Below are 14,948 nucleotides of genomic sequence, written 5' to 3'. Positions count from 1 at the left end.
AAAACGATTTTTCCTAGGCTCAGGCTGTCCTCTCACTTCAGCCTCCCAAAGTGCTAAGATTACAGGTGTAAGCTACCATGCCCAGCCTCTAAATCTGATGAGAAATATATAGCCTCAAATTTTATTATTCCCCAACTTTCTGAATTCAGCTTATCTGATTAGGGGAAATACATGTAGGAAGGTAATCAACTAGCTTCCCCTTTTCTTCACTTCAGGACACATTCTCCACTCCCTCCCCCTGCTAGCCTCTTGACAGTAATGCTCCAATGCTTTAAAGATTCAAGTCACTTTCCATCTTCTCACCATACTGCACCAGTGATGGGGATTGTGTCGTTGAGCCCATGTCCCAAGAGGAGGTGGTGGTGCTTCCAGACTGAGAATGCTGAGCTGCCAACTGAGCCAGGGCTTGGGCAGTCTTGAATTGCTCCAAGAACTGGGAGCCCGTAGTACTGCCGCCTTTAGCTTCACCGACATCACCAAATCCTTTCCCTAACATGCTCACCTGTAGATCAATAAAGAGATGAGAGAAACCTACAGCCAGTAACCTTGTTCAGCTACTCATAAAGACACTTATCCAGACAGAGCGCCAGTATAGATCAAGCAAGTAAAGAATACTGTCACACTGGGTATACAGCATAGTCCACTAGAGTATAGGACCTAGAGTCAGACTGTCTTAGATTGAAATCCTGGCTATGTAAGCTTGGAAAAATTATTTTTTAATCTCTCTTTGCCTCACTTTCCTCATCTGGAAATAGGAATAAAAGTAAAGCTGTATGAGGATTAAATTAAAGCACTTAATACATGCATGGCACATAGTCATCACTCAAAAAAGAGAGCCATTAAAACTTTATATAAGTTTTATATCATCATTACTTCCTTCTTCCTGCTTCTCAGGGATAAAATTCTGCTGACTGGAGAATTTTTTTTTTTTTTGAGACGGAGTCTCGCTCTGTTGCCCAGGCTGGAGAGAAGTGGCGCTATCTCAGCTCACTGCAAGCTCCGCCTCCCGGGTTCACGCCATTCTCCTGCCTTAGCCTCCCGAGTAGCTGAGACTACAGGCACCGGCCACCACACCTGGCTAATTTTTTGTATTTTTAGTAGAGATGGGGTTTCACTGTGTTAGCCAGGATGGTCTCCATCTCCTGACCTTGTGATCCACCCGCCTCGGCCTCCCAAAGTGCTGGGATTATAGGTGTGAGCCACCGCACCCGGCCGAAAATTTTTAAATCAACGAATAAAATTAACATAAATGTAATGTAAGATTTTACTTTAGCCATTAAGGTCCTTGCCCTTCTCATTAAAAAAACTCAAAAGAAACAACAACTAAGTGGAGCCTCATCTCGATGCTGCTAATAACTAGCACAGAGGCAAAAAGGAAAAGTTAAAGGGCATCCCAACTTCTACACTAGACAATCAAGTAACGAATCAGTAGGATTTGACTGTTTTCTCCATGTACATACAAGTTCTAAAGGGTAATCACTGCGCCGAATGCAGTGGCTCACGCCTGTAATCCCAGCACTTTGGGAGGCTGAGGCGGGTGGATCACCTCAGGTCAGGAGTTTGAAACCAGCCTGACCAACATGGTGAAACTCTGTCTCTACTAAAAATACAAAATTAGCCGAGCGTGGTGGCGGGCGCCTGTAACCCCAGCTACTCAGGAGGCTGAGGCAGGAGAATTGCTTGAACCCAGGAGGCGGAGGTTGGGTGAGCCGAGATCGCACCATTGCACTCCAGCCTAGGCAACAAGAGTGAAACTCTGTCTCTAAATAAATAAATTTAAAAAAATTTTTTTAGAGAAAGGGTTTCATTCTGTCACCCAGGCTGGAGTACAGTGACGAGCTCATAGCTCACTATAGTCTTGAACTCCTAGTCTCAAGCAATCTTCCCACTTTAGCGTCCAGAGTAGCTGAGACTACAAGAGCGTGCCACTGTCCCCAGCTGAAAATGTCTTTTTGATATCAAAAGTCTGATTTCGTTGTAAATTTTCACAATTCCAGACATTAAGAGGGCAATTAACAATTAAGAGACATAGATCACATAACCACATTTTCCAGTCATTTATCTTAAGGGTTGGTAGTTATTTCTTGATCTTCATTACACCTTCTTACAATCTTGGTGCTATTTTCTTTCCTCTTTTTCTACTTAATCCCAACACTTCTCTCCATTTCCCTTCTCCCACCTCTTCTCACCTGTTACCTTTCAGATGTGGCAGGACATTGACCACCAAATTACTAAGTTAACACACACAAAAAACATTTTAAGACAACAGTTAAAAACTGACCGAGTTCTGAATTAGTAGCTAGTTTGGCAGTTTTCTAGTTAAACTAATTACTCTAACTGGAAAAATAAAATTATATGCACACACGGTCTGCTTACCTCTTACAACTTTAGTATCTCTCCATCAAAAAATAAACAGACAGGAGAGAAAAAGAGAAAAAAAGAAAAAGCAGTACTTCTTAGGACTCACTGACTATGAGAAAACTGGTACTTGCAGCATCTTTGTTTAGTTTAAATGATTCCTTTGATGTAGTTAATGACCTTGAATGTTTTAAATGCTCTGAGTCAACAAGTAATGTGCCATAAATGTTCTAAGTTATTCATAATACCACTACTGAAACCACACTTGTATAGCCACCTTTGGGGAGACGGAAAGGACTAGCACTTTTATCTCCACTTACGGAGAAATGGAGACACAGCTAGTAAGTGGCAGAAATGGGAAGACCATAGGTTTCTGGAGGCCTTGTCTACAAATATCTGGTTTAAGTAAATACAGAAGACAAATTCTGCCCCATCAAGAAATGGGGAACTGCTACAATCTCCCATCAGAGTTTAATGAGGGCTGCAAAAGGATTAAAATGAATTGACAAGTTTATGTCATTGATTTTCTCTCAAGAGTAATGGCAAATAGTATTCATTCAGCACAATGAGTAGTCAATAAATGATGTTAACTTATTCTTGTAAGAATACTCAGTCTGTCCAGAACTAAGTCCTCTCTTAGAGCTATCCCCTATTACCCAACTCAAACATCTCTACATCCAAGTCTGCTTAAGAAAACAAAGAGGATGCTTCACCTACCAAAAACCTGACTATCTTTGGAAAGAACCACGTATGTGTGTTAGGATTAGCAGGAAGGTTTGATTAGGACAAACCATGTTTCCTACTCACCATACTGTGATGAGAAAATGTGTTCCCTGAAGCAGGCTGTGATATGGCAGTCTGCTTCGAATTACTGAACACCAGAGGCTGGGCCAGAGAAGGAGCCTGAGACGGATCCAGATTAGATGAATCATTCTCCATTGTAGATGGTGTCTTCCCCAGCAGAACAGCAAGGTCAATTCTAGTGGGGAAGGGAAGGGATCTTGATGAATAATGACTGAACATGCTAACATTCCCCAACACTCAAATCAGATTAGATCAAAATGAAGCCACTTGCTAGGGCTTCTTCTAGCCCTTTTAGGGCTCAAACACAAAGCCTTGAAATGCTTAATTTCCCAAAATAACTGATGCATACGAGCCACTATAGTATATAGCTGAATTCCACTGATGTTGCCAATAATAATGATTAATTTTTTAAGTTATTAATTTAATGAAATATCAAAAAAATTTTTTTTTTGGACACAGAGTCTCTCTCTGTCACCCAGGCTGGAGTGCAGGGGCTGGAGTGCAGTGGTTGGAGTGCAGTGGCACTCGGCTCACTGCAAGCTCTGCCTCCCAGGTTCACGCCATTCTTTGGCCTCAGCCTGTAGCTGGGACTACAGACACCTGCCACCACGCCTGGCTAATTTTTTATTTTATTTTATTTTTAGTAGAGATGGGGGTTTTACTGCGTTAGCCAGGATGGTCTCAATCTCCTGACCTCGTGATCCGCCCACCTTGGCCTCCCAAAGTTCTGGGATTACAGGTGTGAGCCACCGCGCCTGGCCTCAAATGCTAGTTTTAATGCAGCAGCTCAATAACTGAGCCAAAACTTAGAAGTACTTATCCATGATTTTTATACCGAATACCTGTCATTACCAATTCCTAAAATAGAAAATCATATACCAGAACACTGGAATATTCAAATGGCTTTAGAACAGGGGAAGTTTGGAAGATATTTTTTCCCGCAATTTTCGTAAAATTTCAAAAGTTACCTGTGGTATAATATATACTTGAGCTTTGCCTTGTTCCCGGCACAGAGCTCCTAAAACATTTAGAACTTCCTAAGTGATAGTGTCCTTTGTTATTCATAACACACTTCTTTCAACCATACCTGAATTTACGCTAATGAGGTAGCCCAGGGTGGGGCCCCAGATAGCTTCAGGATGAGGGCTGGTCACTAGAAAGACCAGATAAGGCTGGGCACGGTGGCTCACACCTGTAATCCCAGCACTTTGGGAGGCCGAGGCAGATGGATTAGTTGAAGTCAGGAGTTTCAGACTGGCCTGGCCAACATGGTAAAACCCTACTAAAAATACAAAAATTAGCCAGGCGTGGTGGTGGGTGCCTATTATCCCAGCTACTCAGGAGGCTGAGGCAGGAGAATCGCTTGAACCTGGGAGGCAAAGGTTGCAGTGAGCCAAGATTGTGCCACTGCACTCCAGCCTGGGCAACAGAGTGAGACTGTTTCAAAAAGAGAAAGACCAGGTAAGAGGGTTGGAACTTTCAGAAGCCCCTCCCAATCCCACCAAATTCCAGGGGTGTAGGGGAGGTGGCTATTAAGTCCAATCACCAATGGCCAATGATTTAATCAATCATGCCTAGGTAATAAAACTCGTAACAATAAGATTTGGAGAGCTTTAGGATACCTGCAGAAGACAAGGAAGGTGTGTGTGCCCCACCCACACCCATTCATACCTTGCCCTGTGCATTTCTTCCACTTGGCTGTTCCTGAGTTGTACCTTTACAATAAACCAGTAATGGGCCAGGTGCAGTGGCTCACACCTGTAATCCCAGCACTCTGGGAGGCAGAGGTGGGTGGATCACCAGAGGTCAGGCTGGCCAATATGGTGAAATGCCGCCTCTACTAAAAATGAAAAATTAGCTGGGCATAGTGGTGCATGCCTGTAATCCCAGCTACTTGGGAGGCTGAGGCAGAAGAATGGCTTGAACCCAGGAGGTGAAGGTTGCAGTGAGCCAAGATCACGCCACTGCACTCCAGCCTGGGTGACAAAGCAAGACTCCATCTCAAAAACAAAACAGTAATGGCAAGTAAAACTCCTGAGTTCACAGTCATTCCAGTGAGTCATCAAACTTGCTAAGGGGGTGATGGGAACCTCCAAATTTGTAGCTGGCTGGCAGAACCTCTGAAGCTGAGGCAGTCTTGTGGAACTGAGCCTTCAACTTGTGGGGTCTGCACTAACTCTGGGTAATGTCAAACTGAATTTTTGAGCTATCAGGCCCAGGTCTAGAAAAAATCCAAGAAGTTTCCCGGGAATTAAAAATATTCCCTGAAGAGTGTATCTCCTACCACTGATCCCTAGAGATTCAAATTCTAAAATGTTTATTAGCTGGATCCTGCTGATCCAAAGGAAAAAAGCGACCATTATAGTCAGTGGGCTCAGAGAACAGGAGAAGAAACTACTGAACGGTTCTAAAAAATTCAGAAATAAATGAAAACATTTCCACTTTTGGCTCTTCTTTCCCTGACTTACTTCAAGACAAGTTATATACTCAATGCTGGTGATATGAAAGGCTGATCTTTGTAATTAAAGTGCTATTTGTGGGGAGAATCAACTTTAAAATTGTAACATATAAACTTCCATTCAGTAGATTAACTAGTACTAAGTTTTAGAAGTCTCTCCATCAACTGGCCGGGCACGGTGGCTCACGCCTGTAATCCCAGCCACTTTGGGAGGCAGAGGTGGGCAGATTACCTGAGGTCAGGAGTTCGAGACCAGCCTGGTCAACATGGTGAAACACCATCTCTACTAAAAATAGAAAAATTAGCCAGGCGTGGTGGCACATGCCTATAATCTCAGCTACTCGGGAGACTGAGGCGGGAGAATTGCTTGAGCCCAGGAGGCGGAGGTTGCAGTGAGCCGAGATCGTGCCACTGCACTCTAGACTGGCTGACAGAGTAAGACTCTATCTCAAAAAAAAAAAAAGAAAAAAAAAGAAGAAGTCTCTCCATCAACTTAAGAGGAATGTAATGTAATTTGGTTATTATTATTACTGACACCATGGGAGTTTACAAAGGCCAGTGCCACTCCTCCTTACAGTTAGCAGATATGTTTAAAGAAATGGTAATAAATTTTACTGCACACTTGCCTCTGACCAGCAGTGATTGTCACATTCTCCGCAGGCAGAGGCACTGAAGACACGTTAGAGGCAGTGAAGATCTTGGTCTCAGAAAGCTGGAAAACAGAGGGATTAGTCACTCTTGGTGTCAAGGATGCTACAGTCAGAAACTTGGCATAGATAAGGGGAATTAAACATCAAGAAAAAGTGAAAGCCCTATAAAGAGAAAACTATCTACCCTGAGGAATCCTGAATGGATTGACTTTCAAGCCGTTCAATATATTCTCAATGGTTTTAGCCAAAGAAAGAGTAGAACCAAGGAACCCAGTAAAATATAGTGGAGTCACATGATCATATGCATACTGAGCTTACAGGGATGCTAGACATAAAAAAAAAAAAAGAAAAGAAAATCCCTCTATATTTTCCCATTACAGTTCCCAATTCCCACCTCTACCCAAAGCACACTTGTATTCTACTACTCCCTTCACAGCTCCACCCCTCCCAAAGAAAGATCATAACCAAGATGAAGAAATAAATAAAAGAAGTTCATTTTTGGCTTTTGAGCAGTAAGGGCCCAAGTACTGGTGAATTAAGGTTTTTTTGGGAGATCGTTTTAACTAGATGTTATTTTTACCTTAATATTTGACTTTGTGACATCTAGTCTTTCCACTATTAAGGCATCAAACTTAGGTAAGCAAATGTAGGGATTAACTTTTCCTACTATTCAAAAGTTGATTTGGGTTTCGGTTTTATTTCTTGATTAAAATCGCTAAAGCACAGAGAATCTACTCTCCCCTTAATACCCAACACCATGTATCATTCTCTGAAAGTTGCTTAAGCAGACAAGCCAAATCTCAGAAAGGAACATAATTTGCCCATTTTCACAAAGCAGTCTAGTTCGTTGATTATACAATAGAAAATAATCACCCTGTGATGCTGATGCCTCTGAAATTTAAAAAACCCAGAACTGGCAACCAAAACAGTCTTCACGTCATTTCCTCTTATCACAAAAGCTGTCTTGCCTAACTACGCGAAAGTATAGAAAAGTACACAGATTAAAAAATGTTAAAACAAGAGTTTATCCACGATCAATGAAAACCATAATTCATAGCAAAAGCTTGACTGTGACCAGGAATCAGCAAAATTCTTACTCAGGTAGTATTCAAATGAATTCATAGAGCTTGTTTACGTGCCACCCATCTATGAGGTTTCCAAGTTGAGTCAAGCTGGCAGATAGCTTGACAGATATTTATCTCAATCACAATTATACAGTTGGGCTTCAAATAAATACAAGGGTTCCAGAGTCAACCAGCTTACAAGTTTGAGGATTTGGTACTACAACACTAGCTTTGTATCCACTGCCAATCCATTACAGGACCTTAAAGGAAATACTTAAAAGCACCAAGTAGTCATGTACCACCAGCAGCTGTTACTCAATGCACTACCTGCCTAACTCCACTTCTGGTGCCCTACCCAACCACCAATCTCTTCCTGGGATAAATCCGACAATCAGATATTGGACTTACACAAGTGCACTTGCCCTTTCCATAGTGTGGTTCCACAGAGTCCTGTTCATGCCCAGTCTCCTTCATATAACATATGTGAAATGTTCTGGCTCAGAACACTATTTTGGATGTAAAAGTTTTGGGTCAGAATCTTAAGGGTGAATTTTGAGGGGTAGAAACATACCCATTTTCTATCCCTAAACAACACTTAGGGATAGAAGGCATTAGTGAGGAATGACCTGGGAATACCTACATCTTCATTCCAATCTTCAGTCCCCCACTCCTCTGTTGCAGTCCTCCACGCACCTGAGAATAAAGAAAAATACTGAAGTAACTTCACTATTAAATGCCAGTACAAAACATGTGTAGAAAACATCAACGTATTAATTTTTTTGGCTGCCAAAAGTATGACTAAAATTTAGTAATCAGAAGAAGGCCAGGCGCGGTGGCTCATGCCTGTAACCCCAGTACTTTGGGAGGCCGAGGTGGGTGGATCACTTGAGGTCGGGAGTTCCAGACCAGCCTGACCAACGTGGCGAAACCCTATTTCTACTAAAAATACAAAAATTAGCCAGGCGTCGTGGCGCATGCCTGTAATTCCAGCTACTCAGGAGGCTGAGGCAGAAGAATGGCTTGAATCTAGGAGGTGGAGGTTGCAGTGAGCCAAGATCGCGCCATTGCACTCCAGCCTGGGCAACAAGAGTGAAACTCTGTCTTAAAACAAACAAACAAAAACAAAACAAAACAAAAAGAAATTCTTGGGCTTCAAAGATAGGGAAAGACTCTTTAGAAAGGCATACCTCAGAGTACCAGGGTTTTAATAAGATTATGATTTCACAGCTACTTTCAGTTTTTGTTATAAAGCAGGGATGGGGGTTGGGGGCGGCAGACAGACAACCACCTAATGCTCGAAGCAATATCTTTAAGGCCCTCAGGTTGATTTAGTGGTCAATTCAGTGAAATGGCAGCAACCAATTTAAACCATAACATGCAAACTACACCTCTTTATCTAGTATAAGACAAAAAAAACTGCAGGCAGTCTGAAGGATAGTAGCACTGATAGAGAAACACAAATGGTTACCACCTAATAGTGAAAGAGCAGTGAAGAAGGGTGGGTTTGAAACCCGAACTGAGGGCACTGAAAACTATCTGCTATGAGAATTGGATTAAAAATGCATACTCAGCAGAAGTCAAGTTTATAGATCTTATTGGTTTAACTATATAAGAAAAGCCCCATATAGAGCTGTTCTCTTCAAAAGATAATGAACAAGACTGAAAAATCAAGTATCAATGATATTGTCCTAACCCTACTCATATAGAACTTGAAATCTGACCTGCTGTGGTCATGGCACAGACAATCGGAGTATACACTCTCCTTGTGTTTGTTGGTAAACCAAAGCTGGGATACAGTTTCTACTGGAGAAATCCAAAAGCAATCAAGCCACCTTCCACATTCCTTTTTTGTGCTTCATGTATACATGTACTTTCAGAAAGAAAAAATTTTTAAGAAAAAAATTGTTTTCTTAAAAAATAAGGGTGAGAATTTCTTTGAGAACCAGGATTCTTCCCTTCAGCCAAAGGCACAGTAAAAACAAGAACCTGTCTAAAGAAGGGACAAGAGTACCCTTATTTTCTTGCTAGGGTAATATATATTAAATAACTCTTCAATCCTTCCCTCCTACTGGAAAAAGCTTGTAAGAATGAAAAGTCTCACATTCAGATACTGCGCCACTGAAGAGAAGTATTCTAACACCACATTAGAAGTATTCTAATACAAAATCCATCTAAAATTCTTCTAAACATTGAATAATGGAAAAATCTTATTTATTAAAGGAAAATACATTCATTGTAAAGACTTTCCCAGGTGGCCGGGCGCGGTGGCTCAAGCCTGTAATCCCAGCACTTTGGGAGGCTGAGACGGGCGGATCACAAGGTCAGGAGATTGAGACCATCCTGGCTAACCCGGTGAAACCCCGTCTCTACTAAAAAATACAAAAAACTAGCCGGGCGAGGTGGTGGGCGCCTGTAGTCCCAGCTACTCGGGAGGCTGAGGCAGGAGAATGGCATAAACCCGGGAGGCGGAGCTTGCAGTGAGCTGAGATCTGGCCACTGCACTCCAGCCTGGGTGACAGATCGAGACTCCGTCTCAAAAAAAAAAAAAGACTTTCCCAGGAAAATATTTAAATTGCACCAGGGAAATCCCAAACCACTTAATAATGACAATATTCACGAAACCAAAGTCCAATATCAGTACAGACAAGTTACAAATCAGATTATTTTCTCCTCCTTCATTGATACCACACTTCCTTCTCAATGACATCCATCTTATCCTGGCTCGATGGAATCCAAGATGAGTTAGCACTTATACACAATCCTAGAGTTAGATGTGATCTAACAGGTTATCTAATCTAAGCTCTTGATGCAAGAATTTTTTTCTGCACACTGATGACTTCAACTGGGATGGAAAGGAGGAATGTAGATACCTAACTGATATGTTCCTATTCAGGATACACGGTCATGGCTGAGGAAGAGAGATCTAAGGAAGCATTAAGGAACAGTAAAGATGGAAATGCTCTAAACAACAGACGAGGGTTTCCGTTCCATTAGCAGAAAGCAATCAGTGTAATTGTCAAATATTCATTAAGTGAACAGAAAGAAAAGTGGACACAGAAAAATGAGAGGAAAAGGCAGAAAGAGAAAAAGCAGAAAGATAGAAAAATGACCTATCCACAGATATTACAGCTCATAAAAATCTACAAAAATGTCCGGGGCAGTTAGGCACCTGGATGTATCATACCAGGAGCAGTCTCAAATTTTCGGGGATAATTTGACCCCTCAACCCCAATGAAATTAAGTCCTGAAACAAAAAAGAAAAGAAAAAACAACCAGTGAAATTTTGCTTGTAAATGAGAATGTCTGCCCAAATACATAATTCCCATTGTACCTGTGGATATTTTAAGGGTAGGTTTGGAATTTTTTTTTTTTTAATTTAAAGGGGAAATTGAAGTTTGCTATCAGGAAAACACAAAAAGAAACCATGCATGAAGGTATGTTCATACCATGAAATTAACAATGGCCAGGTGTGGTGGCTCACACCTGTAATCACCAGCACTTTGGGATGCCAAGGCAGATGGATCACTTGAGGTCAGGAGTTTGAGACCAGCCTGTCCAACATGGTGAAACCCCATCTCTACTAAAAATACAAAAATTAGCCAGGCGTGGTGGCGTGCACCTGTAGTCCCAGCTACTCAGGAGGCTGAGACCTGAGAACAGATTGAACTCGGGAGGCAGAGGCTGCAATGAGCCAAGATCGCACCACTGCACTCCAGCCTGAGTGACAGAACAAGACTGTCTCAAAAAAGAAAAACAGAAAAGAAAAAAAAAAAAAAAAAAGAAATGAACAACAATGGGAACTCATGAAGCTATAATCAACACTTTCACACTAACAAGATGATAGTGGCATCACATTCAGCCACAAATCAGATTTCCAATTCCAGCCTTCCACATCTGCTTCCTTTTCTACTCAGTAGAAATTAACACACACACTTTACCCTTCCCTGTTTACCCAACCAGACCCTTACTGAAGACAGTTAAGGCTAAGGACTGGGACCCGATGCCTGAATTTCCATTTACAACTAAAAACAAACTTTTCAACTTCCGCCATCTTACCTGCCAAAGATAAAAAGCCAAATACCCAGGAATAAGCTAGAGCTCAAAAACAGTAACTTATTTGTTATAGACTGCTACTACTGCCTCTACAAAGCCATCAATAGATGAATGAAGAGCAGTTCTAATGTCTCCAAAGTATAGTAAGTTAAACTATAACAGGACATTTTATAACTAAACAATGCAGAAATTCAAAGATACCTATAATTCAACTTCAGCCTCCACCCATGAAATATGTTAAAAATGAATTTATAAGATAGCAACTTGGCGAACAAAAAGCAGACAACATTCAGAGTCTCAGGAATAATATACTGTAGGAAAAAGGTGAGAAGCTATTTGTGCCAAAGGCTCTCCTAAAGGCCCAGAGATCACGTATCTGAGAAAAGCGACAAGGCAAATTTAAACAGGGAAGGAGTCAAAGAGCCTATTTCAGGCCCTACTCATCCCCCTTTGTAAGAGGAAAAAAAGCCTTAGGCTCTCATGTGTTAGCTCAGCCAGAATAAGGCAGCTGTTCAAGAAAGTACACCAGAGTTTTCTTACTAAAATGAACTGCTCTTATTAAAAGTGGCACACGTATCCACCCCCAAACACATCTTAGGTGTATATGACAGCTTAACATATCCTTAAACATTTTTTTTTTTTTTGAGACGGAGTCTCGCTCTGTCGCCCAGGCTGGAGTGCAGTGGCACGATCTCGGCTCACTGCAAGCTCTGCCTCCCGGGTTCACGCCATTCTCCTAACTCAGCCTCCTGAGTAGCTGGGACTACAGGCACCCGCCACCGCGCCCAGTTAATTTTTTGTATTTTTAGAGATGGGGTTTCACCGTGGTCTCGATCTCCTGACCTTGTAATCCGCCCGCCTCAGCCTCCCAAAGTGCTGGGATTACAGGCGTGAGCCACCTCGCCCGGCCTCCTTAAACATTTATATCCAGCCCAGACACAGGCACTAAAGTCAGCTAACAAAAAAGTAATCTTATTCCAATCCTGAATACTCCATCACACCAAGAAGGCTGTTCAACGGGGCACCAGAAAGACTAGAGAGATTTCAAAATCTTTTTGTTCATATACTGATGTGTCCCAAAAATAAAGAGAAAAAAAGGATATTCTTATCTCAGTAACAGAAAACAAATAAATGGATAGTGTGGACTTTGATTCTGGGCCTTGTTCATCTTTACAAGCAGTGGCTTGATTAATTAATTCTGGCTATCTTTTCAAAAGGCAAAGCTACCCTAACATAAACACTAGAAAATACACTTGGACCTAATAGCATGACATAGTATAATTGAAAGGGCATGGACTTTCAGGGTCAAACAACACTGAGTTCAAATGCTAGCAAATTTATAACCTCTCTTTCAGCCTTAGTTTTGTCATCTGGAAAGTGATGATAAATAACGACTATTTCATACAATATAAAGCAGCATTAACTGAAATAGCATGCGTAATGTGCCCATATGCACGTTACATAAACAGTACACCTAGTAATACAATTGCCAGCCCTTTCTCACCCTATCTCCATAACCAAATACTATTCCTCCACATTTTAATGTAACTATAACCACAAAAAAACTATTTCCTTAGATTCCCCGAGACAAGAAATGAATGATAAATGGTCACTCACTCGTCCCATCATCTGGTTCAAAGTGGCCAGTGTTGTTCCACGTATTGCCGCTACTATTGCCATAGTTATCATCAGTATTGGCTGGCTCTGCATAATCAGCTGGGTTAAAGGTTCTGGAAAAAATAAAACTTAGAGTCTTTGACCTCTAAGCAGCTTTGGCAAATATTAACTCAAAGAATCAAAATCTTGACTGCATCCTTTCTAGTACAAATCTATCATGGCCCCATTCTATAATCCTGTGTGTTACCTACTTTTTCTCACTTATCACTCTACCCAAAATTTCATGGTATAATCTCAACATATGTCTAAGACATTCTGAGAAAATAACAGGTGTATTGATTCAAATAAAGATATATAAAATATAGGTAATGATCCAGGTGGTAAAGGTTTATCCCTAAGAAATGAGTCCTAAGTCCTCACATCTTTTTTACCATATAGTCTAGAAATCATTCTGATCATTCTGGTTAAGGCTGCCTACAGTAATTTTTAAGGGAAAAAAAATTAAGACATTAGATCATGGAACTTACCCCATTCCTTGAGCAGAAAACCTTCCTCCTCGCCTACCAGAGCCACCTAAAGAATGACAAAAAGAGAAGAGAAATGTATCTTAAAAGTTGATATAAAACTTCCTTGCCAGGCAGGCACAGTGGCTTATGGTGGTAATCCCAGCACTTTGAAAGGCTGAGGGCGGGCCAGGCACGGTGGCTCAAGCCTGTAATCCCAGCACTTTGGGAGGCCGAGACGGGCGGATCACGAGGTCAGGAGATCGAGACCATCCTGGCTAACACGGTGAAACCCCGACTCTACTAAAAAAAAAAAAAAAAAAAAAAAAAAAACAAAAACCTAGCCGGGCGAGGTGGTGGGCGCCTGTAGTCCCAGCTACTTGGGAGGCTGAGGCAGGAGACTGGCGTGAACCCGGGAAGCGGAGCTTGCAGTGAGCCGAGATCACGCCACTGCACCCCAGCCTGGGCGACAGAGAGAGACTCCGTCTCAAAAAAAAAAAAAAAAAAAGAAAGGCTGAGGGCGGGTGGATTGCTTGCATCCAAAAGTTCGAGACCAGCCTAGGCAATAGAGCAAAACACTATCTCTACAAAAAGTACAAAAATTTGCCAAGTGTGGTAGCACACGCTTATAGTCTCAGCTCCTTGGGGTGCTAAGGCAGGAGGATCACTTGAGCCCAGGAAGCAGAGGTTGCAATGAGCTGAGACCACACCACTGCAGTCCAGCCTGGGTGACAGTGAAACCTTGCCTCAAAAATACAAAAAACTACCTTGCCAGCTGAGGCAGCTCAGGAATAAAACGTGGTTGATACTATCAGATGTTCTTTCTCTCTGTCCCATGTTACATATCAGTAATAGAGTAGGACTACTAATAGAGTAATAAAGGAGGACACGTCAGAGAGATTGTTCTTTTGCTGCTCAGACTACCACGTCCTCAAGCAAATACAATACTAGCAATAAAGACTAGAGGAAATGACATCTACCTTCTTTCTCACTCTCCCCTTCTGCAACCTCTAATATATGCATGAGACTTCAATAATTAACTAGACTTCATGTTAATTTGCTTTTAAACAAAGAAGACCCTGGAGCCAAGTGCTGTGTCTCACACCTATAACCTCAGCACTCTGAGAGGCCAAGCAGGAAGAGCTCTTGAAGCCAGGAGTTTGAGACCACCCTGGGCAAGACATTAAGACTCCATCTCCACAGAAGCATTTAAAAATTAGCGAGGCGGGCACATCACTTGAGGTCAGGAGTTCAAGACCAGCCTGGCCAATGTGGTGAAACTGCGTCTCTACTAAAAATACAAAAATTAGCTAGGCATAGTGGTGCACACTTGTAATTCCAGCTACTCGGGAGACTGAGGCAGGAGAATCGCTTGAAGCCGGGAGGCAAAGGTTGCAGTGAGCCAAAAATTAAGCCAGGTGGGCCAGGCATACTGGCTCAC

General features: G+C 42.0%; 1 protein-coding gene across 22 annotated transcripts in view; it reads right to left on the bottom strand.

Moving 5' to 3' along the window:
* LOC100999017 (ubiquitin-associated protein 2-like) overlaps positions 1-14,948 on the bottom strand; it is a 55,626-nt gene that overhangs the window by 21,788 nt on the left and 18,890 nt on the right. For all 22 annotated transcript variants that reach the window (XR_002516364.2, XR_002516366.2, XR_002516369.2 and 19 more), the window contains exons 7-12: positions 13,532-13,577; positions 13,005-13,117; positions 7,975-8,027; positions 6,247-6,332; positions 3,166-3,337; positions 304-502 (exon numbers count right to left, since the gene is read on the bottom strand). Coding sequence is in view for 17 of the 22 variants with exons in the window: in XM_021924160.2 (XP_021779852.1) it covers positions 304-502; positions 3,166-3,337; positions 6,247-6,332; positions 7,975-8,027; positions 13,005-13,117; positions 13,532-13,577 (669 nt within the window). In the remaining 5 variants the exon portion in view is untranslated. The remainder of the gene's footprint in view (positions 1-303; positions 503-3,165; positions 3,338-6,246; positions 6,333-7,974; positions 8,028-13,004; positions 13,118-13,531; positions 13,578-14,948) is intronic.

The sequence above is a fragment of the Papio anubis genome, unplaced genomic scaffold (assembly GCF_008728515.1).
Source record: "Papio anubis isolate 15944 unplaced genomic scaffold, Panubis1.0 scaffold466, whole genome shotgun sequence".
NCBI classification, from domain to species: Eukaryota; Metazoa; Chordata; class Mammalia; order Primates; family Cercopithecidae; genus Papio; species Papio anubis.
The sequence above is the reverse complement of the archived record's forward strand: the minus strand, read 5'-3'. Positions and strand labels throughout refer to the sequence as shown.